At 40.5% G+C, this 27,314-nt stretch overlaps 1 protein-coding gene across 1 annotated transcript in view; it reads left to right on the top strand.

The window, feature by feature from the left end:
* Positions 1–27,314, top strand: part of Megf10 (multiple EGF like domains 10) — a 105,455-nt gene that overhangs the window by 36,180 nt on the left and 41,961 nt on the right. The window contains exons 5-8 of the mRNA XM_035440140.1: positions 9,920–10,166; positions 12,092–12,212; positions 15,999–16,135; positions 21,336–21,548. Of these exons, the coding sequence (XP_035296031.1) occupies positions 9,920–10,166; positions 12,092–12,212; positions 15,999–16,135; positions 21,336–21,548 (718 nt within the window). The remainder of the gene's footprint in view (positions 1–9,919; positions 10,167–12,091; positions 12,213–15,998; positions 16,136–21,335; positions 21,549–27,314) is intronic.

The raw sequence follows: 27,314 nt of genomic DNA, 5'->3' as shown, positions 1-27,314 counted from the left end.
TAATTCTTGTTTAAATACTCAATGTCTAAAAGCAAACTTTAAAAATAATCACATTTTTCTTTTCTGTTAGAAAAAATCTTTTGATTTGTGGAAAACCTAGTTGATTTCAGAGTCTGAACATTTGTGACTATGCCTAGAACAAATTAAGGACACTTGAGGTACATAAAACTAATGGAAGTAGGACATAACAAATTGAGAATATTTATCTTACTTACAAAGACTAGTCCAGTGGGCTGTGTAACAGATATTATAGGAATATAGTTCTTGGCTGATGAGCAAATCATTTTAGCTTAGGATCCTGTAAAAACTGGATGGTTTCACCATTCATTACTGATGCATAAAACTAATGAAGGCAACATCAAAGAAAGTTATATTTTAATGTACTAACAATTTCTCTAGTAGTCAAAAACTGAGTTTTCTTGAGAAAACAGTATTAAAACTTTCAAGTCATTCAGTCAGTAAGGACAGTGTGGGCCTAGTTTCTTACTGTCGAATTTCAGACCAATCATTTAAGGCCTCTACCGCTTAGCCTCATATCTAAAACAACGATGGTATTTGCACAATGGTGAGCCTACATATTTAATCCTTCAATCTCTTCTCAAGGTCCACCTCCTCCATGTAACCCTTTCTTTCCTTCCTTTCTCTCTTTGACCAAGGAGGCCATGAAAAGAAGTGCAGATGGAAGCAGGCCTGTGCTCTTTATCATCAAGCATATGTATTCTTATGTGATAAATCTCATTGTGGTCTAGCCTCTTCTAATATATGATGAATTTTAGCTATAGGCTTTGTCTTAGTCAAGAGTAAGTAGCATGGGCTCAATAACAAGAACTTGGTAGCTAAAATGATGCCTAACAGCATATATATATATATATATATATATATATATATATATAATGAGTTTATAGCACAAGCTCCCATGTAATAACTTCCATGGTTATTACCTTTTGACATCAAGGAATGTGTATAATCCCCTCCAATCTTTACATCCCCTCACTTTATATCCTTGAGCTTTGCTTGCACTGTGGATATAGTCATCAAGATGTTCTCACATAGACACCAACATTTGTATTTATATGCATTAAGGTATGAGCATTTCACACCCTTTCTTTCTGGTTTGTGATGTGAGATAACCCTACAAATGAACTTATAAAATCACAGTCTAACCTTTAACAAACATCTTTAAGAAGAATAAAGATTCTTTCTCAGCCAGTGAGTAGAATTAGTCTGAGATGCAGTGGGTGACTGTTCATGCTGATGCATTCTGTCAGCCCTTGCAGAGTCCTTTTGCAGTGTGAAGGGCACAGGGTTTAACACTTTCAGGGGACCTGGAAAATGCCCTTCTATTGTTCTTTCTCATGGATGGAGACTCTTTACAAAGTTGATTTATTTTCAAAGCCGCTTGATGTTTTGAATGAGGGTCTTTTCTTCTCCACTAACAAAGAGAATGATGCACCAGTCATGTTAGCCTGGAGCACAAGGAAGGAAATCACAGGACGATGAAAGCCTGGGACGGAGGAGGCATAAGAAGAAAGGGTGTGTGTTTCTGCAAGAGCTCTGATTTTCTATCATTTGAGACAGAGGGAAACTATTTTGGTCTGTTCTGAAAAATATTCCACAATGATAGTTCCTTGAAAGTGACTTATTTGTACTTTACCTCCACGTTAGATGTGCGTGTGGGTGGATGGGGGGCTTGGTGAATTTTCTTCCCTTTTAACTTCTCTTTTGGCCACACATTTTCTCATGTTTAAATGCATCCTCAGCCAATCCTCATGCAAAACCATTCAAGACATGGTGCTACTGTCTATGCTTTAATAGACACTTGACATTTCCATTTTAAGGGTTCTTAGAGCCTCCTTGCTTTTAGCAGTAATCCTGATGTGGCTGCTTAAATAGAACAAGATGACATCTTTCAGTGTGGTGAGCTGGAGCACTAAGTGCCAATATGTTGTTACACACACACACACACACACACACACACACACACACACGCGCACATATGCGTGCTCACCGTTAAGTGTGTGATAGAAACTTGTCTCCAAGGCAGTTGATCTCATGCAATCCCACAATTACACTTAGATCCCAGAGGCATTAAAATAAGATTAAAAGAAAATAATCCTGGTCCAGGGCTGAGGAGATAGTACAGTTGTTAAAATGTTTACCTTGCCAGTATGCAGAATTGAGTTCAGTCCCCAAAATCTGCATAAAAGGAGCCAAGCATTAAGGGGTATGCTTGGAATTCCATGATTGGGGATATGGAGACGGCTAGACCCAAGTTCACTAGTATCCAGCTAGCCCACTTAATAAGTTCTAGGTCAATAAGAAACCCTGACTCCAAAGAAAAATGTACAGGACACCTGAGATGACAACTACAGTTGACCCTGGCCTCCACACACATGTGCACAATCACACTCACAAATTAAAGTTGTTTCAGTTCATTTAGGGTTGCTGGATGTAACACAAGCTCACAGATCTGGATGCTACTGCCAGGGTACAATTCTGAACCAACTCCCCAAGGGAAGGCCCTTATAGACCAAGATGTGTTTCAAAGTCTCTTCTGCAGTCTTAGTTGGTGAACTGGAGTCAGAGATAAAGAGGTTAAATCAAGTCAGTGAACTTGTCTGGTACCTGTCAATTTGATGAGTTTGTCTAGGTTTTATTTGTGCTGATTTGTTTCTTTGTGCTGGGATGGAGATGACAGTGGAATTTGCCTCTTTCTCTTCTTGTATTTATGGAACCCCTATAGGAATCTACACTGGTGAACATACAATCACCAAGTAAGAAGTATCTAAATTTAGGGATTTTTGTTTGTTTTGGTGTGTGGTGTTTATTTTTCATTATCTTTGTCATTTTCACTCATGTATATAATGAGTTTCAGTCACTTCTTCCCTATTGGTCTGTCTCATTCTGGCCTCACATTGAAAGTCCTCTTCTCAGCAAGTCCCCTTTCTTTCATGTCTTCTTTTTGCACATGACCCACCTAGTGTAATTAGAATTGCTTGTTGGTGTGTGTGTGTGTGTGTGTGTGTGTGTGAAGTCACTGGAGAGAGAGCAACTTATTAGCGGCTGCGCCACTGAAGAAAATGCATCCCTTGCCCAACCATTAACTGCCCATAGTCTGTCTATGAGGATATGTTTACAACACAGGTGCTACATAGGCAGAAACAGCTATAGTGAGTTCATCATGGTGTAACAAGTATGTCATGTCCAGAAAAATGTCTTTTTTTGTTGCATATCTCCCCTTTCTCTGACCATTACATTCTTCCACCCCCTCTTCTGTGATGTTCTCTGAACCTTCATGAAGGTGAAAAGATGTCCCATGTAAGGACAGCTGTCCCATTAGTCATGGGCATCTGCATTCATTTCTGCTCACTTCAGTAAGACACTTCCCTGACGAAGGTGGAGGACAGAATTAACCTATGGATATAAACACATGTTTAGAAGGAAGTTTGACATAATGACCATTTAGCAAAATGATACTAGTAAGTCCCTTGCCTATGACTTTTGAACACCCCAGTCATGGGCTCTTGATTAGGTTTACAGTACCAGGTATGAGTTTCCTCTTGTGGAGTGGTAAACCCAGTTTTTAATTAGCAGTTATAAATAAGATATAAGGCAGTACTTGGTTTCCTTATAGGTCTGAACGCATTTCAGGCTTGCTTTTCGAGTTACTGGGTACTTTATGTTTGAAGTTTACATTATGAGAGTCAAATTGGCCTTTGGGGTGTGCATGATTCCTGTAAACCAATACAAACCAGGGCAGGGGGCATGCTATTCTAGCTTCATAGACAGCAGGGGATGCTGTCCTAGGGCACTCACATTCCCAGAGTCAGGTATTCCAATGTGTGGAACCACATAGCTGCTACTAGAATCTGGGCTGTGTCACACATAACAGAAAGTACTTCTTGTGTCATTAATATGTTCTGCTGTCTTCATTCTGTGAAAAGAAAACTAGATAAAACAAAATCTGAAGACTTGCCCAAGATCCTGTAGCTATAAGTAGATGTGAGCCCCAGGCATACTGATATAAAGTGGTTATAACCACTCCATGTGCCAGTCAGTGATTGAAGACTTCTGTAATAAGATGAACTTGATGGTAAACATCACCTAAGGACAAAATGATTTTGTCCTACCCTCCCTGTCCCCAGTAGAAGAAATCCTGAGATTGGACAATGCTTATTGTATTATTATTTCTGCAGAGAGCCTCTCAGTTTGGGATTTCCATTTGTCCCTAATGGTATTCTTTCATTGTCTTTTATCTACATGAAGACAAGAGATGCAGTATAGCATCTCCGTTTGCTAAAAGACTTTTTTAAATACATGTGAGACTGTGTACCTGGTGGGTAGTTCTTATAAAAACCAATCGATGAACCTGCTGCTGTAGGTCTGAAGTCTGAGAACTGTCATTCTAGGCAAAACCAAGTGTTACTTCTCAGGTAAAGAGCTGTGAGATCTTTGTCCTGAGATACTGGTTTCACAGTAGGTGCCCTCTGCTTGTGTGGGATGGTGTGAAGGGAGACCTCAGCTTTCAAAGCATTGGGTTGAGTTGAGCCCTTGCTTGCAGTTCAGTGCCAATGACTTTGGGCAAATTTCTGTCTGAGTCCATGTTACAGATGGAAACACTGGGATAATTCTACCTATTAATTGAGTTATTGCAAGGTTTAAATAGAATGCCTTCATAATGCCCCTAGTAATTTAGCCTGGCACCTGTTAAGAACTTAGAAATCCCCTTCCTCCCTAACACCGTCTCCATGTCTTGTGCATGAAGACTGGGTTGACAGCTCAAGGAGAATAAAGCTTGGGGAAGAATAAAGCACGTAATTTTTTATAATGGTTTAAGAGCTGTCTCATCTTGGAAGCTCTTTATATTCACAACCATTTTCATTCATTTCCCAACTAGTTTTTGAGTGTGGTCCATGTTAGCCATTATGCAGACCTAGTTTCCAGGTTTGTGTGTTCCTAAATATGAACACCAAAAGTGTTTTCCTTTTGTTTAAAAATACTCACTAATTAGTATCAGTTAGTAGGTGTACAAAATAATGGCTTTCCTTATGACATTTTCATGCACATATAATTGTACTTTGCTCTTGTTTTGTGTCCTCAATATCTTCTTCCATTTCTTCCCATAGTTCACTTCCTTCCTCCCTGATAACAGTGGCTTCTTTATTTTCATAGCACACATGTCAATACTCTTTCACAGTGAGTTTTCTAATTTCTTATTTGTGTAAAATGACTATCATCTTATAGGTTATACTCAAATGGTGTTTTATTTCCTTTGATAAATGTTCTACATTCTCACTGTTTAGGCAGTCACCTAGCATCACTGCTCCTAAACACCAGCTGTTGATTAACCCCCAAGAATTTCTTAGTGGCTATCAGTGATCTGCCTTACTGCAATGGATCATATTAAATAAAACATAATTGCAGAGTATTCTGTGTACCTGAAAAACACCATTTTAACTTCACAGGCAACATGGCCTCATGAAAGGTGCTTGTAGCTTATGTACAGAAATTCCTGGTTGGGTCTGAAAACTGATGTTGCATACTATTAGGATGTTTTTAGACATTTTATTTGAGGGCACTAATCCTTGGTGTGCTAAATGCAAAAAGGGTACTAAGCTTACTGTGATGGTAAAGTGTACAACAAATAAAATGATCCTTAAATTATGGCATATTGTTGCTTGCTTTTCTCTTACTGCCAAGATTATGTGTGTTAGAAAATGTAGGCTACTTAGCTAAATCGGAATGAAAAAAAAACACGAAACATCTCAGGCCATAAGAGTGCCCACTGGTGACTGGTTACTGTGGAGTCCACAGTGTTCTCTGGTTCTTCTGCTCTCCCCTGGCCCTCCATCTCCCAGATATTAAATTCAGCCACTGCTTCCACTGATACTTTGCATTTTAAACTTAAATTAATGGCAGTTTCATCTAGTTCACTGCTAAAATTGAATCACATGATTTATACTGTTTTTAATTTACTTTTTATAATTATGATATTGCCAAGATTCTAGTTCATTAACTATTCTCTATATCATTTTTAATTGTGCACAGTGTTCTGAAGTATAATTATAGCCTTATTTTTAACCAGTCTCCTGTTCCTGAATAATTAGATTATTTTCAATTTTTTTTATTATTGAGAGTGCTGAGATAAACATCATTATAATTTGGGAAGAGTAAAATGTAATGATTTAGGGCACAGGTTCTGGAGATAAGCACTCTGTGCTCAATGCCTCATCGCCTGTAACCTTGAATGAGCCAACTTGGTCATCTATGAAACAGGAACAGGAGTGGTACTTATTCTTTGGAGGCTCTAAGCTAATCCATCTCGAGTCTATAAAGACTGTGGACACACTTAGGTATATTTTTGTTTAGACCTTCCCAAAATGCTGTGATCAAACACAGTTCTTGAACTGAAGATAACTGGTCAAATTCTGTATCAATGTAAGGGACAGCTTTGTTTCTTTTTAGGCAACATCAACTTAATCTAGATGGCGTAGGACTCAGAGAAGAAAGCTGGCTTTTGTGTTATAAACTGCCTGACTGACTGGGACACATACAAGAGTAGATTTGCTGACAGAAACAGTATAGCAAAAATTAGAAAGGAAATCAAACCCTGTTTAAGCTGCTGTGCCCTGTTCATCCTATTCCTCTGCCTTCAGACTGCAGTATGTAGGCTCTGCCCTCATCCACAGCTCATGTTGACACATTGCTCACACTGTGGGATCTGTGTATCAGTGGCTTTGTAGGAAAATACAGCCCAAAGTGGGGAAGCTATCGCTTCAAAGCATGCCACAGTGCTTAGACATAGCCAGGAAATTAACCATGTCGGCATGGTAACATTTCTTTGAAAGCCTGCAACTCTTTCCCTCTGGTGATATTATCAATTTCTATTATAAACTCATTTCTATCATAAGGGACTATCTTAAGGGCTCCTCTACTTTTTTTCTGTTTTTGGTCAAATCCAGAGAAATTAGAACTGGTTTCTTTCTGTCTGCTATTCTGGAGAAATGTTCAGTGGATTGTGGGAAGGCTCACAGAGAGATGGGATGGGTCCTGTTTCCTCAGCATCTCTTTTTCACTTTGCCACCATTGTGCTTTTATAAAATACACTCTGTGATGCACGTGGGCTTATCCCTACTCTTCTCACAGTGTCACAGTGGGGAAGGCCCTACAATAATTTATCATAGGTTTTTAAATGTTTTTAAATGCAACCTTTGTGTCTTTATCAACATAATATTATAAGCTAAAATTGCCTTTTGTGTCTGCCAGCTTGTTTTCCTTTGAGCATGAGAGGGGGCAGGTATTTAGTTTCTCAGGTATCTGAGGATCCCACAATGTATTAAGCTATGGAAACTTTATAGAGGGTTTAGCAAAGAAAAAAATACAAAGTTCTGAAGAATTGCTATGAGTATCTGAGATACAGCATGTAGTTCACTAAAGAACTGGGTCAAGAGGTGAGGAGATAACTCAGCCAGGAAAGTGCTTGCTGTGCTAGTGTGAGGACCTGAGTTTGGATCCCCAGTCCCATGTAAGAAGTCAGATATTGTAGCAAATGTCTGTATTCCCAAGGCTGGGGTCACATGGAGAGAGGATCTGGGGACTCACTGGTCAGTCTGTCTAGTCAATCCCTGAGCTCCGGGTTCAGTGAAAGATCCTGTCTCAGAAACTTAGGTAGCACAATAGAGAGTGACTCCAATGTACAAACATGTGTGCCTTACTCCACAGAACCAAGAACAAGGTGACCTTCATGAGCCAGGAGTAAGATCACTTGTGACAGGATAGGGATCAACTAGACTGACTGTCCTGGGATTAAGGCAGAGGAAATGGATTAGAAAAAGGGGTGGTGGATTTGTCTTGGGTAGAATGATGACTTCTCTCTCTACCGATGATTGATGAGACAAGGAACGAGTTACACAGAACCACATATCTTACTTTGGATGACTTTAAAGACAGGGTACTCTTGTCTCCACCTAAGATAGCTAAGAAGGGAAAGCATGTGTGTACAGTTTTAAAACAGTATGGTTTTCTTTTAAGACTGAAAGTTGCAATTTTAAAAATGCATGGTCCTAAACTACAGGCAGCAGAAGAAAGAACTGATATGAATAATAATTAGGTTTGGATCTCATTTTAGAGTTACCACCTAATCTTATTTTGAGAAAGAAGATTGTGAGCTCGTAGGTAATTGCTTCCCTCATCTGCTTTAAGTTCAATAATTCTCGCTCATTGTTTTTAATTCTGTTAAAGAGTGTTTATTAAAATACTAATGAGACCAAAACCGTGCTGATTAAAAATGGAATTATTCGCTTAAACCTTTTGCTATTATGAAATCCACGGTAGGTTATACCATTAGAAGATGGAGCCCACACTTCTGGCGAGTTGCTTGCCATGCGTTTAGGGTTATTGTTTTCTTCCCAGTATTACTTCAGGTCTGGTGAACTTACAGTTTTTATACACAAACGCAGTTTACCCTAAGAGTTCTCTCTGGGGTGCATACTCCTGGTGATGGTTGTGGTAGCTAATAAACAAGTGAACACGAATGTGTACCAAGCAAGGTGTGTTTGTGTCCCTCATGGGTTTCAGGATGGTTGGGGTTGGGATTGTTTCCTTCCACTGACAGCCCACTCCCCGCCTCCGACTTCTGTCTAACAGCCATTCTTCTAATTATTCAGAGCCTCAATTTGAAGACATATTTCAATTTCTATTTTTCCCTTTTGTTTTCTATGGTTTCCTGTGCCTACTACCTTTTTGTCTGTTTTCAGTCTTAGGTTGGATGTGCTTTTTAAATAGGCCGCTATTTTTATTCTGTTTTTTGTGTGTGAGGTTCATGGGCTTACACATTGACATACATTTTGATTGGTATCTTGCAAACCCAGGCTGCTAAAAGGCAAGGTTTTATCTATCTATCTATCTATCTATCTATCTATCTATCTATCTATCTATCTATCTATTATGTATACAGTGGTCTGCCTGCACACCTGAAGAGGGCACCAGATCTCATTACAGATAGTTGTGAGCCACCATGTGGTTGCTGGGAATTGAACTCAAGGACCTCCTGAAAGAGCAGCCAGTGTTCTTAACCTCTGAGCCATCTCTCCAACCCCCTGCTAGTCAGATCAACCCAGTCCCTGGTACCCTCCTCCTTTCGTTGTCACTGCCTGGGTTCAGGCGCCTCCTAATGATCTGAGCAGTTAGTCTTCTTCCTGCTCTGTCTCTTTGCTGTCTTTTTCTCACACCAAGGATGACTCCATGTTTCCCTGCTTAAAATCCTCCAGCTGAGGTTCCTTGTACAAAAGACGTGGTGCGTGCAAGTTTTACCAAGCATACAAACCTTTGTAGGAACTGCTCATTCCCAGCTTCCCTCCCAGCCTCCTTTCCAGTCTGTTCCCTTCGCAGCTTTCACTAGCCCATTCACTACTGTGGCCACATCAAACTCCATATTTGAGGGTTAGGGAACAGGAAGAGCGAAGCCCTGGAGCTGGAAAACAATATGGTGATGCTTAAGCAGTGGAGTGATGCCATGAAGGGTGCCTGGTTGGTGCCAGGTACCCTGAGCAGCCCCTGGTGCAATGCAGCTGTTAGTGCTGGATCTGGGAAGCTCAGCTTAGGAATGGCGATCAGGAAGGAGATGTAGCATAGTAGGCAGAGTAGTAGAAGCTCCGAGTTCAGTCTCCAGCATGGCATAAATCTGGTGTCATGGCTCACACCTGAAGTCTCAGCACTCAGGAGATAGAATCAGAAGTTCAGGGACATCGTTTTACTACATAGCTGGTTTGAGACCACCCTGGGATACAACGAACCTTATCTAAAAAATAAAAAAGGCTGATATCATTCTGAAGGCTTGCCTTTCTCACAAAGGAGAGCATAGTGAAGAACTGCAAGACCCACCCTCACACTCTGATGCCTCCTCTTTTTCTCATCCTAGCTTGTGACGGTGATCACTGGGGGCCTCACTGCAGTAGCCGGTGTCAGTGCAAAAACAGAGCTTTGTGCAACCCCATCACTGGGGCTTGCCACTGTGCTGCAGGCTACCGGGGGTGGCGCTGCGAGGACCGTTGTGAACAGGGCACCTACGGTAATGACTGTCACCAAAGATGTCAGTGCCAGAATGGAGCAACATGCGACCACATCACTGGGGAATGCCGATGTTCACCGGGATACACTGGAGCCTTGTAAGTTGATGAGCCATGGAGCAGAACCACAGATACGGTGTGCCTCGGTTTCTATTGCTCCCTCAATAGCTACTGCTGGGTCCAGGGTCCAGGCACCACTGTGATGGCCACTAGGGCCTGCTGCTGCTTGACTTTCAAATGCTGGAGCTCAGCCAAGATATAAGGACTAGCCTCCAGACTCACTGGATGGTGTATGAATGAGTATATTTTGGGATTACCATGGCAGGTGTGAGTTTCTATTGCAAATCTCCCACAATTCCATTCACCGTCTAGGAATAGTTGATAGTCAGGTGGTTCTGCTCTTGTGGCAATTAATTGGATCTATCCAGGTGGATCCAGAGCCTGTGAAAGAGATTGAAATGTTTGCGCACAATGAAAGACAAGAATATGAAAGATCATTTGAGTCATGTGGTGCTCATGGTTGCACGTGTTTCTTTATGAAATAAAAGTACACATATCACATCTATTAGGATGCAATTTGTCACATCTATTAGAATGCATTGCACACAAAGAGTTTAATTTTTTTTTTGAGGACACTGAAATAAGTCTTCATCTCCATGACTTTGTTTTGAGAATGACATTCTTTGGTTTGTTTCTGTTAACAGAGTAAAAGGCAGAATTTGAGAGAGAGAGAGAGAGAGAGAGAGAGAGAGAGAGAGAGAGAGAGAGAGAGAGAGAGAGAGAGATCTGTTCCTTTACTTGGAAAATTACACACATAAATCACAGAACTAATAGTTGGAGAAATGTAGCTGATTAGGTGAATATGTCCTGCTGACAGTGCTGATGTCTGTAGAATTAAAGAAAAAAAAAAAAAGCACACTAGCCTAGAAAGCCCTGATTTTCAGAATAGATGTTTGTTCCCAACTGTTTAATTGTTAATATCACTTTTATGTGTTTTCATCAAGGCCAACATTAAATAGGGCTGTGGGAAACTTAAGAGGCATTTTATCAGAGCAGAAATGAGGGTACCTCAGTGGGGAGGTCAGAGGACAGTAGGGTTAAAGGAACAGGGGCTTGCCATTCAGGAGACGAGAATGCTGAAAACTGTGACTAGCACACAGAAGGAGTATGTGAACATACAGATCTTCTTTCATGTTAGAACAAACTTCCAGAGAAAAGTAGATTTCACTGCAGCACAAGAGCTTAGAAAGACTTCCCTGGACTGCTTCTGACACCAGCGTGTGGTCACTTTTCTTCCTGGAGCTCTCGAATAGGAGAGATTTTCCCCAAACCAGAGTCAGGTGGATGACTTGGTAGGAGTTCATGCTGTGCCTAAGGATCTGAGTTTGGGTCCCGAGTGCTCACATAAAAATCCAGGTGTGGTCTTTGGTGCCTGTAACTCCAGTGCTGGGAATCAGGAAGGGAAAAGACAGGGGATCCCTGGGGCTTGCTGGGCACCAGCTGAGCTACAGTCTGTTAGCTCTGAGTTCAGTGAATGACCCTGTGTAAGGGAGTAAGTAGAGACTGATAGAGGACATCCTGCACCCTCCTCTGGCCTCTGTATACATACATATGGGCAAGCACACCTGCACACAGATACATACACAGAGATCACACTCTCACACACACATACATGCAGAGGTCATGCGCGCGCGCGCGCGCGCGCGCACACACACACACACACACACACACACACACACACACACACACACACACAAAGAGCACACTGATGCACACATATACATACACATGAGAGAGAGAAATGGATGCAGGTCTCAAACCAAAAGAAGGACTGAAAGAAGGACCTAATGTCTCATGAAGATACTTCCATCCAATGTGCTTAATGTCTAAAAGCCAATTAAATTAATAATTATCGAGTGAGGAAAGACTGTATATTTTAGGCTTCTGGGTGATGTTGTGTCTGGGAATCTGAGGATCATGCACTTGGATAAATAAGTGTCTTATATTTCACTTAAATCCCTCAGTTGTGAAGATCTTTGTCCCCCTGGCAAACATGGCCCACAGTGTGAGCAGAGATGTCCCTGCCAAAATGGAGGTGTGTGCCATCATGTCACCGGAGAGTGCTCTTGTCCTTCTGGCTGGATGGTAAGTGTCCCTTCAACTCCCAATAATCACACATTCCAGGACACACAAGAGAATATCGTAAGAAGACTTTAGCACAAAAGATATTAACAATGGTGGCTATGATTCCTGCACTCAAATACACAGTCATTTAAAAACAAATCCTTCAGATCACAGAAGCCAGAGGTAACTTTGTCCTGCATTTTTCCATAAAGTATATTAAAAAGTCTCATGGAAATAATAATGACCATGGGTCTGCATGTTCCCCAAAGAGAAAAAGAAGCAGATTATCTGATCTCACACATAACATCAGCAACTGATAAATGCTGAAACTATTTAATAACTGCCTACACAATTGTATTCATGATGGTGTGTTGTGAATATATGTTTCTCTTATTGGTTGATAAATAAAGCTGTTCTGGCCAATGGACAGGCAGGATTTAGCCAGGCAGGAAATCAAAGCAGGAATAGAGAAAGATAGGAGGCAGAGTCAAGGAGACACCATGTAGCTACCAGGAAGGTAGGATGCCTGGATATTTCTCCGGTAAGGTAAGGGCATGTGGAGACACATTAATAGTTATGGGTTAATAACTAAGAGAGATCTGGCCAGTGAAAAGCCTGACCCATTGGCCAAACAGTTTATAATTAGAATAAGCCTCTGTGTGTTTATTTGGGACTAAACAGAGGCTGGACCTGGATGGACAGAAAATTCCTTCAACGAATCCATGTCATTGCTACTGTCTATGATAACATCCTTCTTAACAGGATAATGTCACATGAAAGTATTAGGTTGTTATAAAAATCTGAAGAAACATGGAAGTAAATCAAGCAGACCAGAAATTGTAGAACTTTACTGAGAATGTGAGAAAAAATCAGACTTACAAAGCTTCTATTACGTTGACTATAATGCTTTTATTTATGTGGTAATTCTGTATGCTTACTGCTATGTGGGATACAGTATAAAGCTTTACTAATTATGCATTCAATGTGACACAACTACCCTGTTAGTTACTCCAACCTTGGTAGCCTGCAGTCATAATGCCACTAACTATCTGATCTCCACTTAAGCTATACTTTCTACAACTAGATGTGGGGGTAGAATTGATCTGGAATTATTCTTTATTTTAGGCAAGGAGCATAGGCATGGGCCTTATGACATAAGGGAGAGGTTTTTCTTTTTTTTTCTTTTTTCCAAGACCACTTTGACAAGTGTGCAACAAATTGATCAGACCCATGGTGAAGTGACAGAAACTGGCCAGACAAAGTCTGATTCCTGAAGCAAAGTCTGGGAGCTAGATAAGGAATGGAGTTAGGGGTTGCAGCCTTTTGTTGAGGGCCTGGAGGAGGAATGAAGCTGTGTAAAGATCACTGGGGTGGTTCTAGTAAGCCCAGCAAGGCAAACATTAGGAAACCAAACCCGCCATATGCCTCAGCCCTTTGGATCCGAGTGCAAGCCAATGTTTCTTAGAAGCCTGAGTAAAAGTGTGATTATCTTTGACTCCTTCTTGTCTCTCAGCTCCTGCCTCTTCTGCCAACACTGGCCCTTGGTGACTTCATGGCAAGGGAAGAGTCTTATTGTAGAGCAGTGTCCAGGGAACCCCAAGTTCTGAGTGAAGGACTGTGGACGTTTCACTTTGAGGTTGCCTCATCTTGAGGTTGAAATGTTCCCTTGTCATCACCTGGAGGTCATGATGTGGGAAGGTGGTGGTCACAGCCTGGGACTATGAGTCCAGGAGGCAGACAGATGGATCCACTCTGTCAGTACCCTGGAACCTGCCCTCAACCACTTCCTCTAGGCCACAACAGATGTTTCTTAATAGAAGCTCCCAGACACTTTTTCCTCTGAGGGTAGCTGAACTCCCTACTTAAATTTCTCCTTTGCAACAACTTATTTATATCGTTATTTTAGATGTTTCCAAAGGTGAACTGGCATTCCTGTTACACTCACATATACACACACACAAACCCCTGTAGAGGAACCTGTAGCCACACCTGCTTAGGGGCTGGCTACAGGTCAGCCGACCTGAGTTTGAGTTGGCTGAGTTTCGCTTTCAGTTTGGACCCCCCTTTTCGGCTTGTGTACAGACTGAGGCCATGCCGGCTGGCTAGGTCGCTCTGTAAGTAAGGCTTTTCCCTATTAAATACCCTTATATTTCTACTTGGCTCCGTATTGGTAATTTCCCACTATACACCCCTCAGCCAATAGCAACATTGTCATCTTTCCATTGTTTGCTTACAGTAGGCTTTATCCATAGTCAACATTTCAGCAGCATGCTTGGAAATTATGAGGGACCATGATGGGTCATTAGAATCAAACCCTGAGAAAATGAGCATTTGCAGCAGATCCCACCACCCACTGAACCTAGGTCAGCTGTTAGCTGGCCCTCGGTCCATCATTCCTTCAGTAATGTTATAATATTCCACTAAGTGCACTAAGATTTCCTAGCACCGAGTGATTAGAGTTATTTTTGTATCTGCTCTCCTCATCACCCATGAACAGGACAGGCAAAGGCAGCTTATCATTGAATCTCATTGCTTAACAAAATGCCTGGCATGTGGACCATTCTCTATTAAGCACTAATCTCAATTGTCTCTCAAAGGTTTTTATGGTTCCAAGAGCCTGTGGGAGAATCTTTCCTGTTGGTGAATAGCTTGAAACCACCAGAGGAGACTTAATTAGCTCACCAACTGCCTTTGAGGGTAGCCAGTAGTTAGAGAAAATGTATTTCTTATGCTATCCAGAATAAACATTTAGAAAACCATCTGGTGTTCTAGCTAGGCTCCAATTTCAGAATACTCACAGTCTGTCTCTTTGGAGAGAGAGGACAATGAAAAACATTAGGGAAATCCCATTATGTGGGGTATGCTGTTTGTACTAAATACGGCTCCAATAAATATTCTAATGATTATAACCCCAATAAATCAGAGACCATAAGCCCAAGTTACATAGCTATATGAAGTAGAAAACAGTGGGGTATTTCACTGACATATTGAGATCTTAAGACCATGTCTTCACTTTCACATACCCAGGATTGGAATATACGTAACTACACTTGCTAAGGACAGTTCCTAGGGTGAGGAGAAATGTCCTAGCAACTTACTTGGGTTCTCCTAGGGAAATAAGTTTGCCTCAGAATGTTTATTTAACCTGCTTGAAAATATGTCTTTTCTTCTGAAACAAAGATAAATTCCTGTGGAAATCTTTCTTAGGTCATTTATTGTTAATTCAGCACACAAAGTTTCAACTTCTGCATTGTTATGTCTTTCTGTTATTTATTTATTAATTTTTTATTTATTTTACATACCAACCTCAGTTTCCTCTCCCTCCTCTGTTATATGTTAAGAATAGAAGCTAGAGATCGTGCCCAGCACCTGGGAAACCATTTGGTATTCTGTGTGCATGGGTTGCTACTTATGTAGCAAATGTTCAGTGAGCTTTCTTTATTTCCAGTGGGAGGAAGGCTCAGGGAAGAACACGTAGGAGTACTCATAGATTCCTTAGGTTGCCATAATAATTTTATATAACTTTATCTTAGGGTTCAGTTTTTACTATGAAAATTTCCTAAGATCACTATTCTGCTGTCTTTAAATGTATCTTGAGATTTGGGCTTATCAAGTCAATAATTCAGTCTGAAATTCTTCATATTTTAATGATGAGCATTTTGTGTTCTAAAATGACCTTAATCTAACTTTCTCACAGCTCTGTCACCCAAATCTCTCCCTCCCTTTCTGTTGTCCCTGTTTTCTTCCTCTGCCTTTCATGGTTCTGGCTGGTGGCCCATCTAATTTTCTAAGTCTCTTTGAATTCAGGGCACAGTGTGTGGTCAGCCCTGCCCTGAGGGTCGATTTGGAAAGAACTGTTCTCAAGAATGCCAGTGCCACAACGGAGGAACGTGTGATGCTGCCACAGGCCAATGTCACTGCAGCCCAGGATACACAGGGGAACGGTAAGGACACACTTGTGTTTCTCTTACTATACATAATGAATTAGGAGGACAGTTTGGAGAGTCCAGGGAGCATGCTCAGTATTCTGCATCTATAACTACTATATAATATTCCAGAGGCATCTAGAAAGTCTAGAGGTGTTCCAAAAACTCTATCCTCATTGAATGTATAGAAGCAGAATCACACAGAACACCAACACTGAATTGGAGGAAATGAGAGAAAACACTAGAAAAAGGACAATAGAACATGAACAATTCAGAACCCGTGATGAATGTGCCATTCTGAAATGTTGAATAGTTAGGACAGCCACTTTACAATTTCAGTACCTTTAGATAGATTTGAGGTATTACAGAATAATGAGGAAAGGGATGAGGCAGTGACAGATTGGTTTTCAAATGTGACATGTACTTAGAAACTTATGTGAAGTACAATTTCCTTCTCATTACCCAGAATATCTTAAGAATGCTTTTCATTTCCAAAATTCTGCTCTAATTTTATCACTTTTGATTAGATACTATGAGCTTCTCCATCTCTACAGGCAGTATCTGTATTTTTTTATTAAATGCATATTCTAAGTATTTTGTACATTAAAATAATCTCTTTGAGCTTCTAACTGGGTATTTTCTAGATAAAGAAAAACTTGCTTTTACATTTTTACTTATTTACTCCTCACCTTACCAATTTTAAAATTAAATATTGTAAGCAAATACTGGGATTGTTGAGTTTTTCTGTGATAGTATCCACCACTAAAGATGAGTTGGTTGGTTTAAAAATATTTCTGATGATTGCTCATTTTCTTACTGGAGCAATTTAAAGCTCTGAATTGATTCTCATGAATAGGAAGTCAGTGTGGAAGTCCAGGTGTATTCTGCTTTATGGGAGATGGCTTCAAATAATTTTCTGTCTACAATTTCTGGTCACTACAATAGCTCCTTCCCAGTCCTTCCTTTTGTTAAGGTCTTTTGTTCGAAGTGTCCACTAAATTTAATTAAAAACAATTTTGTTGTTTACTTAGTGTTTTGATGTAGGGATTATAGATATGGCAATTATTTGCTCTACAATATAGAACTGGGCGAGTTCATGTGACTTTGTGATCCATAGCCTAGTTCTAAGCTATGCTTTGGATAGATGAAGTCATTAGATGACTGATTGACAGGGTCAGGGAAAGAGAAGAGGCATAAAACCAAACAGGATTCTAAGTGATTATTTCTGTAATGTTTTAAGCTCTAGAGACATCTCAGTGCAAAATTGCACTTACAGATTTAAGTTTAAAAGCAACACAAAAACATCACACCTACCAGGTCAGCAAGCTTGTGCTCAGCTGCCTTGGAACACAGGGGTAAAGAATAATAGCTAATTTTCAAGTCAACTTTTGAAACTCAAAGGCAAGGGAATAAAAATGAAGTGGGGTGGGGGCGATTGCTTTTCTACCCATGCATTCGTGATCAGTGGTGACCAGTAGTTACTGTTTTCTGTCACTATCCTGTTTCAAGTTATTAACATACACAATCCACAGGATGAGAGAAAGCACTTTTTTCCTCTATGAAAGAACACAGTGAGTGGCTGTGAGGCAGTTTGTGGCAGGAGGTGAGGAGGAGACCCAAGGGTGGGGAACATAAGTGTCCTTTCACTTGTCTTGAGACGTCAGTGTGCCCAGAACACTGTGATTAGGAGGGCTGCTCCACAGTGGTTGCCACCACAGGCAGCTGCCAGCAAATATACCCAGGATGTGGGGACGCCAGTCACCCCACCACAGGGAAACAACTGGTGTACCCTGCAGGCTTGCAGAACTACACAAAGGATGATAAATAAGAGGTTTTGAGGTTTGTGGGAAGACCCAAAGGGTACTGTGGTTAGAAGATTCAGTACAGTTAAGTTGGCAAGAAATGAAGAGAAGACAATGCTGGGATCCTCACAGACCTCTGCTTGAAGATGCCTTAACAGGTGATAATGGTGTGTTGCAGAATTACTTAGTGGCCCTTTGATGATAGGGAATGGGCCCATGCCTACAAACAATACTCGGTGAGTGTTTATGACTCAGTAATGGAGTCTGTTATGGTGAACCCCAAGACATCCCTGCCAGACCTGTGTTCTATACAACTCTGAAAGTGAAGAAAGACAAGGATAATGGCACAAAGTTGGGAACTGCAGCTCGGCACTGGATGAATGCAGCACTGGTCTTCTAGGAAGGGGCATTCTCCTGTTTCCATGACTGTGGAAAAATTGTCTCCTCAGTGCCTTTGACTTTCCCCCAGGACAGCAGCTCCAGATGTTACAAGGCAGGCTGCTGACTGCTGATGAAGAGTGGGAGTCTTTCACACCCAATCACAATTTGACTCAGCTATCCTGGTCACTATGGGAGCTGACATGCTCCAAAGGACAAGGAGCCACCACCCCCGATTATTTCCTCTTTCTTAAATTTACAGTCTGTTGCAAAGTAGTGATCAGAGTGACATCATTGTAAGGATGGGCCCCATTAGTTAGTGTTTTTTCAGTTTATGTCTACTTAATGAATGTCCTTTCTCCTAACTCCAGAACACTATTAGAAATTTTGTTCTTCTTTTATTTTTAATAGAAATCCACAATTTCTACATTTCTTCTCTGGCCAATGTTTATTTCTCTACCATCTTTCTTAAGAAAGTGTATTACCGATTCCTGAGATAGACTTTCTTATTTCTTGTGGGATCATAAAAGCAACTCTAAGGATATGAAAGGGAAATACACCACTCCATGATGTTTATTTAAGATAGAAAATGTTCTGTATTCATACATTGAATTATCACAATGTACCTTATACATCTCTACACACTTAAAACAGTGATTTAAAAAAAAAGTGGGAAAAGTCTCTACTAGAAAGCCGTTTGGGTTTGGAGGTAGAAATGCACAGCTATTACTGAAGGGAAGATGCGGCACTGACAGAAGAACCAGTTCCCACAGTGATGGCCTGGACAGCAAATCCAAGTGTATTTGTCTGAGTTGACACTAGAAACGACTAGATGTTTAATTAGAGGCTAGAAAGGTGAATACAGGCTGAGACCAGCCATTATACATTTTGCTTTCCAAGAGAAAGAAAACACTGTGCAACTACACAATGAACCCTCCTCACACGCTAATTCCATGTGATGGGGCAACATAACTTTCCCAGACATACGACTTCCAGCAGCCTTTATATACTTCTTAAATAAGTCACATTAAAATCATGCAGATAACTCAAGGTCCAACATTTTCCTAATTAATATTTATGTATTTACTGTATGTGTTGGTGGTGGGGTGGTGCATGGAACCTGTGTCGGGGTCAGACAGCAACTCTCGGAACACTCAGTTATGTGGCTTCCGGGATCCAACTGAGGCCATTAGGTGTCTTTATCCCTGAGTCACCCCACTAACCCAGAATTTACCATTTTATTTTGTTTACCAATTTCTAGATGAGGGTGAGGAAGTGTTTTTTAACCTATTTTGTTCATTGGCATTGAGTTGCAAGGACATCCTGTCAGACATATTGAGAAGCTCTCTTGTCAGCCTTTAGCAAAAGCTTAGATTAGCTGTATCACTGTACCTTACAGAGTCTTTCTTTAAAGTGCTCACTTTCAAGGAACAAATCAGATGACTTGGTTTGTTAAAGCATCTTGAAGGTTAAAAATATTGAGGACCTTTATAAAAATACTCTGGTGTTATGATAAATCTTTCCGCCAAAAGCCCCCGAGCCCCACGGCCACGTGTGTGCTTTATGCCAGCAGCCCACCCAAGTTAGGGCCCCAATTAATGCACAGAGAGACTTATATTAGGTTCAAAGCTGATTGGCCAATGACTAGGATTCTCATCTGTTAGCCCAGTCTTAATTATCATAAATCTATATATTTTATAAGACTTATCTTATAGAGGATGCCTTTCGCTGGCGCCCTCTCTTGCCGGTGGCTCACATCCCGCCACTGGTGGAGGCGAAGGGGAAAAGGGACACTTCCTGTTTCTCCTTTCTTAAATATGAGTCTCCTTGCTATGTCACTTCCTACCTGGAACACCACTTCTCTACTACATTTCCCAGAATCCTCTTTGACTCCTAGTCCTGCCTAACTTGCTGCCTCATTGGCCAAACAGTATTTTATTTATCATCAGGTAAGACAAACACACAGAAGCACTTCCCCCATCACTCTGGTCTAAAAATAGATATATACATTATGTAACTCTAAAGTCCACATTTAAATTTATTTGAAGTCATTTTCACTCAACTGCTCCAGAAGTTCTTTTGCGGTTAAGCAATTAGTGATGGCCTGATGGATGTCAAAGTGCACTTGGAGAGATCTAGAAGCAGTGAAACCTTCTACTAGGAGGCCCTTTCTCTTTTCTCCTTCATATTTAATGCATGCTAGAGCCAGGGTCAACCAGCAAAATGTCAGAAGACTCCCGAGGTTTTCCCTCTATACTTAGACTCCCAATATTGACACTCACCACACCCTGTCATTAAAATTACGCCAAGCCTGGTAGAAAGGCTGTTTCTTTTGGAAATGCTTCTCTGTCGTTGCTCTTGAGCATGTCTTACTGCTTGCATTGTTCAAATCTGGAAAATGCAATACTGACCTACACATTTTTTTTTTCTGAGTCTGGCATCACTGGAAAGTCACATGGGAAGTGGCTGCTGAGGCAGTGCCTCCTACTGTGATGAGCACTCCACTAGGTGTGACTTCATCCCTGTCTTCTTGGCTGGATGCTCAACATCACCTCGCCTCACCAAAGAGAGATTTGGCTAGCCTCAATAACCACTCATGCTTTCCACAGAGCTGTGATGACTCCTTCCATTCCCCCATCATCAGCATCAGCTTCCCTTCCATGCCATTTCTTTTTGTTAAAAAGAAAATATGGTGAAAATTAAATTTGGGTTGTCTTTTTTTCCCCCTGCCATTTGGCTATCCTTCCCAACAGAGGGCAATATCACACTTGCCAAAAAAAGTTGTTAGAAAACTCCAAGCCTTCTTATAAACTACAAACTGGGGTGGAGGACACCAGATGTCCGAAGCTCCTAATACCTCGAGTCTTTCTATTTAGTTCTCCCTTGTACATGTTTACGGCTGTTAATCTAGAGTGATCCATCTTATTACTTTTCTGCCTATAATGGAACAAACATGAAATACTATGGGTTCAAAAAGCATTTCAACTTGTACATGGTTAGGGCCTTTTGAACGGACTGTTGGCCTCTTGTTTGAATAGGTGTCAGGACGAATGTCCTGTTGGGACCTATGGAGTTCGCTGTGCGGAGACCTGCAGGTGTGTTAACGGAGGGAAGTGTTATCACGTGAGTGGGGCATGCCTATGCGAAGCAGGCTTCGCAGGTGAACTTTGTGAGGCTCGCCTATGTCCCGAGGGGCTATACGGCATCAAATGTGACAAGCGGTGCCCCTGCCACCTGGACAACACTCATAGGTGAGTGCCAGCTACCCTGGAAAAATATATTCTATTAAAGTTGTAACTTTAGTGTCCAGGGGTTGACAAGAATGGCCTCTCATTGACAGAAATCATCAAGTTGAAGGGCATTTTTTTTCCACTTAGTGACTGAAAGCCCCTGCTCAATGGGCTAAGATTATTGGTTATTGATGGGTTTTAAGTTATTTTATCTATTGATGGGGACTGGCAAAAATGACTTTACTGAAATGTACAGAACTTTTTCCCTAACAGAAGGATTGTGTGACACTCCCTTAGAAGCAAAGATACCATGGAGAGACAGGGTTAAGCAAAGTTCAGGATGTGAAAACATCATGCTCACTGCAGCATCTTTTACTTGAGAACACAGCTGTGGGAGAAAAGGAAGGCTACAGAGAGGAAGTAGGTAGGGTTTGTGAAAGTGCTTCACATGTGGAATAGCTTTCAGAACTGATTGTGCTGAAAAAAAAAAAAAAAAACCTCACAGGGGTCTTTCAGCTCAAAAATCTCTCCAAAATTTTAGGAACAGGAAACCACAATCCTGCCCACCCTACTGGGCCTTGTCTGTCCCTGAAAAATATCTCCCCCCTTATTCCTTTCTTTCCCCCTTCTCCATGGACCAGATACATATAACTTAGAATCCCCAGATGTTTGCAGATGTCTGGAAAAGATAAATTGGACAAAAATGTAGTGTAGTACATGACAGTTCAGACGTTAGTAGAAAGATTTTTATTTGCATTCAGTGCAGATGGTCCTTCATTTATACTTAGCCATATCAAATCCCAAACTCATAAGCATTATGGGGAATCAGAGATGTGTAGTTAGCTTATTTTTTAAGCCATTATTCCAAACAGAAGAAAAATGAACTTTTTATTGTAGTGTGTGTGTGTGTGTGTGTGTGTGTGTGTGTGTGTATGTGTGTAGGAAGTGTACTCTCCAAGTGATTCAAGCAACTTTATTATGGTCAACTTTGAGTTCCCTTCATTGGAACATATTGCTATCTCTTACATGAAATACTGGATAAATATGCAGGTAATAAATGATCTGCAAAGGTTTATTTTCAACTTTCTGATATGTAAGGGAATGGCACAGTTAAACCCAAATCATGAGTTTGGCTTCCTCTACAGTAAGGCAAGCTTCATGTAGCACCATCACCAGTGGGTTGCTTTCTTGTGTGTGGACACAACTGAAACCCAATAAAGCAGAAAATCACTTAAGAGTAGACCCCTGTTCTGAGAGGAACTGGAGAAGCATGGAGACTTGGTTTTGGTAGAACTGGGTTTCTAGATGCAGGTGGAGGGTGGTTTTATTTTTTCCTTGATCAAAGGACTGTGGTGCATAGCAATGTGTGCTCAAAAATAGGGGGTGAGGGATGACTCAACAGTTAAGATCACTTGCTGTTCTTCCAAAGGACTTGGGTTCAATTCCCAGCACCTATATGGTGGCTAATACCCATCTGTAATTCAAGTCCAGAGGATCCAAAGCCCTCTTCTAGCCTATATAGGTACCAGGCAAGCATGTGGTATGGGATGTTCCTGCAGGCAAAACACTTATCATAATAGGAAAACACTGTGCAAAAATGGATGAACCTTAAACTTGCTGCTAAAGTGAACAGGGAGGGCAGACTCAAAAGATATATATATATATATATATATATATATATATATATATATATATATATATATATCATGAGCCCCAGGCTAACTGGGCTAAAGAGTTGGACTTGTCTAAAAAAATGAAGAGATGCCAAGTGGTGGTGGTGTAGCCTTTAATCTCAGCACAAGGGAGGCAGAGACAGGTGGATCTGTCAATTCAAAGCCTGCTTGGTCCACAGAGCAAGTTCCAGGACAGCCTATAAGAAACCGTCTGTTTCAACAAAGGGAGGAGGGAGAAAAATGGTGAATTTTAGTGTATGTAAATATCTTAGTAAATGGGCTAAGGAGGTGGGAGTGAAACCTCTTGCATAGTTTACTCTTTTGTTTATATGTAGGAGAGAATTCAACATTGGATTTTTAAATTGAATGTTCCTTTTTGTCATGTCTGTAGAGATCACAAACTGAACTCAACCTTAATTCTTCATAGGCCTTTTGGAGGTATCCACTAGATAAGAGGTCAACACTATTTAGTCCCCAGCCATACAGCTATTTTGCAAAAATAATTTTTCTTCAAAATTGGTACTGAGAAAACAAAATGTACTTGAGTTACTATTCTAGGTTGTCATGGAAGTTCCCAGAGACTTGCAAATGATGGGAGTGACTTTGGTGCCACATAAGCAATACTGGGTAAGGAAGCACCCCAGAATTTGCAAGTAAAATAACCTAAATAGCATGAACCAGGTTAGGAAAAGTGAATTCTTAGGGGAAACAAGATGGGGATGTCTCAATTCCCAAGTGACTGTGTCATGATCTAAAACACATGTAAGGCCATTTTGACACATTAGTTTCCACACTTGTTCTCATAAACTGGACTTCTCCAGTCAAATAAACTTGCTTTGCCAAAAAAAAAAAATAGGACTGTGGTGCACTTGACATAGGCCCCTTTGGAGTAAATATATATACTCCAATAAAGAAGTAGATGAGATTGTTTGACAATTACATAGATCAAAACAATACTGAAGTGATGTCTATCAACTATTCTGAAGATTTAGAAACAATTTAAATGCCCTTACTCATGAAAACTATTTTAAAAGATTAGCTTTTACAAATTCCTATTAAAGCTGCTTAAATGTGGATTACATGAGTCTATCACACTGGCTACACAGCTGGAGTCATTTATTAATTCTTATATCTTGAACATCCCTGTAAAATGCAGGGCGCATTAGAGATAAAAAGGGCTTAGAATCATTGCTTTAATTGAAATCGTAATTTGTTCTCTTATCATCTAATAAAGCAAGTAGAAATTTGCTATTATATATAATTCATGCAATAAATTTACCCAAGCCTTTCTGTGTACTTAATATATATAATATATATATATATATATATATATATATATATATATATATATTGCAATGTAAATTACTAGTTTACATTGCATTTAGCTTCTGTGCATGTAAACATTGACATATGAAAGCCACACATTTGAGAAGGGGTTAGTATAGGCTAGCATTAGTTACATCACAACAAATAAACACATGATGACTTTATACTGCGTGAGTTAGGCTCAGCCTCAGTCTGGGGGTCCCTTTTGCTCTTTTTGTAGGTCCACATGACAGATCCATTGGAAACTGGCTGGTCCTGGAAATTCTCACTCCATGTCTGGCATTTGGCTGGATGATAAGAGTGACTAGACACATGGAGTACACTGGAAGGGTAGCCTGGGCTCATTTTAGCTAACTGGCTTCTAAAGGCAACAGCAAGCAAGGCAGGCTCTCACATCTAAATAAATTTAAGCATTTGGCTATGATGTATTGCCCAATATTTGTTTATGAAATGAAGAACCCTCACAAGCAGACCTATATTCAATAGGCTCTCTTTTATTTTATCTTATTTTATTTTATTTTGAGGCAAGGTCTCCTTGTATATCCCTGGTTGACTTGGAACTTGCTATGTAGACTAGACTGTCCTTGAACTTGGCCTCCACTTCTTTAGGGGAGGCATCACCCCAAAACTGTATCCATTTTATTTTGTAATCCATTATTTAGTTGAAGTTAATTTAAATATATTTACAAGTAATATCAATACTTTAAATATTAATGAACCCAAAGACATTTTTACTGACCTAGACTTTCAGGTGGAAAATTAACGCTCATAGTGGAAATGATAGAGCAAGAATATAAAACGAGTTTAGTTAGATGGCACACATCATATGTATACTAGTCCTTGATAATAAGGACATCCAGTAGCTGTTTGAAATCAGTATGAGCCTTACTCTGCAAATGTCACCTGTTCTAATTTGCTTTCCTGTTGTGATAAATACCATGACTAAAAGCAATTTGGGGAGGAAGAGATTTGTTTTAGCTTCCACTTCCAGGTAAAAGTCTGTCACTGAGGAATGTCAAGTTAGAAATCCAAACAGGAAACTGGAGCAGAAGTGATGAAGAAAGGGTGCTTACCAGCTCCATCTCTTCATGCTTACCTAACTCTCTTATATAGTTTATACCTATTTGCCTAAGAGTTGTGCCACCCACAGTGGGCTCGTCCCTCTCATCAGTCATCAATCAAGAAAATCCTTCACAGACATAGCCATAGGCCAGTCTGATTCAGTCAACACTTCCAAGTGGTATTCCCTCTTTCCAGGTGACTCTAGGTTGTATCAAGCTCAATCAAAACCAACCAGGAGACCACCCAATAGTCATTGCATTTCAGTGAAGACCTCATATAAGGAAATGAATAAAAGGAAGCTTGATGACTTATTATGTTTTAGTAAATATGTCTTTTGGGGGGGGTCAAACCCAGGACTGCACACATGCTAGGCAAGTACTTTATTACTAGTACAGTCCCAGCTCTTTTCATTTTTTTTTTTTTTTTAATCTTGAGACAGAGTCTCATTAAGTGCCCAGGTGACCTTGAATTTACAGTATGGACCAAACAGTTCTTGAACCTGCAATCCTCCTGCTTTAGCCTCCTAGTGGCTGGGATCACAGGCCCATGCCACTATTGTGTACAACTGGATTCCTGTTACAAGTTAGCTATTAAACTGAAGAACTACTTTTTTAACATAGAAGTAATTATATGCATGTATAAAATGACAAATATTTTCATATGTGCCTAATTATATTTTCATGTGTAAAGTAATTTGTTCTTTAGATAGAAAACAGATAGGAGGTATAATACCTTTCCACCTCCAATCTTCCACATGTAGGTCTCATTGCCCATTAACTACCTGAGTGAGAGCCCACTGAGTACCTCCAAGCCACTCTGATGTCTTAAACTTAATTACAAATTGGAGACCGCTAATCCTGGTGTCAGTCATTCTGAGAATCGTACATTGTGTTACCACTCATGAGGGCCCTTGAATATCATTTTCTCTGTCTGCCCCTCAGTTCACATTCATATAGTAATATCTATTTTGCTCAACATTAGTGGCTATATTATGAATAATATTTCTGATTTTTTTACTGTAAGCTATTTTCTACCAAAGATTGCCCTTTCCTTTGCAGCAGGTTAAGATAAAGTAAAGCATTTTGTTTCCTTTTGCTTTTCTCAAATATAAGGTTTTACTTGTCTAAATTTGTCTTGTTTTCACCATCTTGCTGACTTTGTATCACAGTGTTAAATCCTAAATTTTAGCAATTCCTTTTCTTATTGAGTCTCTCGAGAAGGCTGCTAGCAAACTTTCTTTTCTTTCAGTTTCAAAACTGATATTACATATTTCTCTGGGGTTGGAGGCAATTCCCTTTAATTTAAGACTAACGCTTTTGAAACAAAATTTCAGGGAAGCCCTGCTTTTGGACTCAGGTACCTATGTCATGCCTCCGAGATGTGAGAGAGAAGCAAGGATTAGATGAAAACCAGATTTGGAATGGGCTATGTCTTTATTATCATTCACTCTGCAGTCTTTGCTGTGAGCCTACTGTCTGCTGGGGACGGGCAGTAAAAGTGACTTAACTCCTGGCCTCACAGATCTTGTGGTGTGGCTGTGTTGGGGAAGAAAGATGTCGAGGTAAAGTAAGTTGACACTGCAGACTGAGAGGTGAGTGGAGGAAGGGTAGGATGCAGGGAAGGGGAACTAGAGAGGCCTAGTTAAGTCTTGGTGGTTGGAGAAGGCTTCTAGGAAGAGAAGCTGTTTCAGCTGAAACTGAGGGCAAGGAGGAGAGAGACAGGTGAA

This window comes from Cricetulus griseus, chromosome 2 (assembly GCF_003668045.3).
Source record: "Cricetulus griseus strain 17A/GY chromosome 2, alternate assembly CriGri-PICRH-1.0, whole genome shotgun sequence".
Lineage (NCBI taxonomy): Eukaryota > Metazoa > Chordata > Mammalia > Rodentia > Cricetidae > Cricetulus > Cricetulus griseus.
This window is presented reverse-complemented; position numbering and strand designations above follow the sequence as displayed.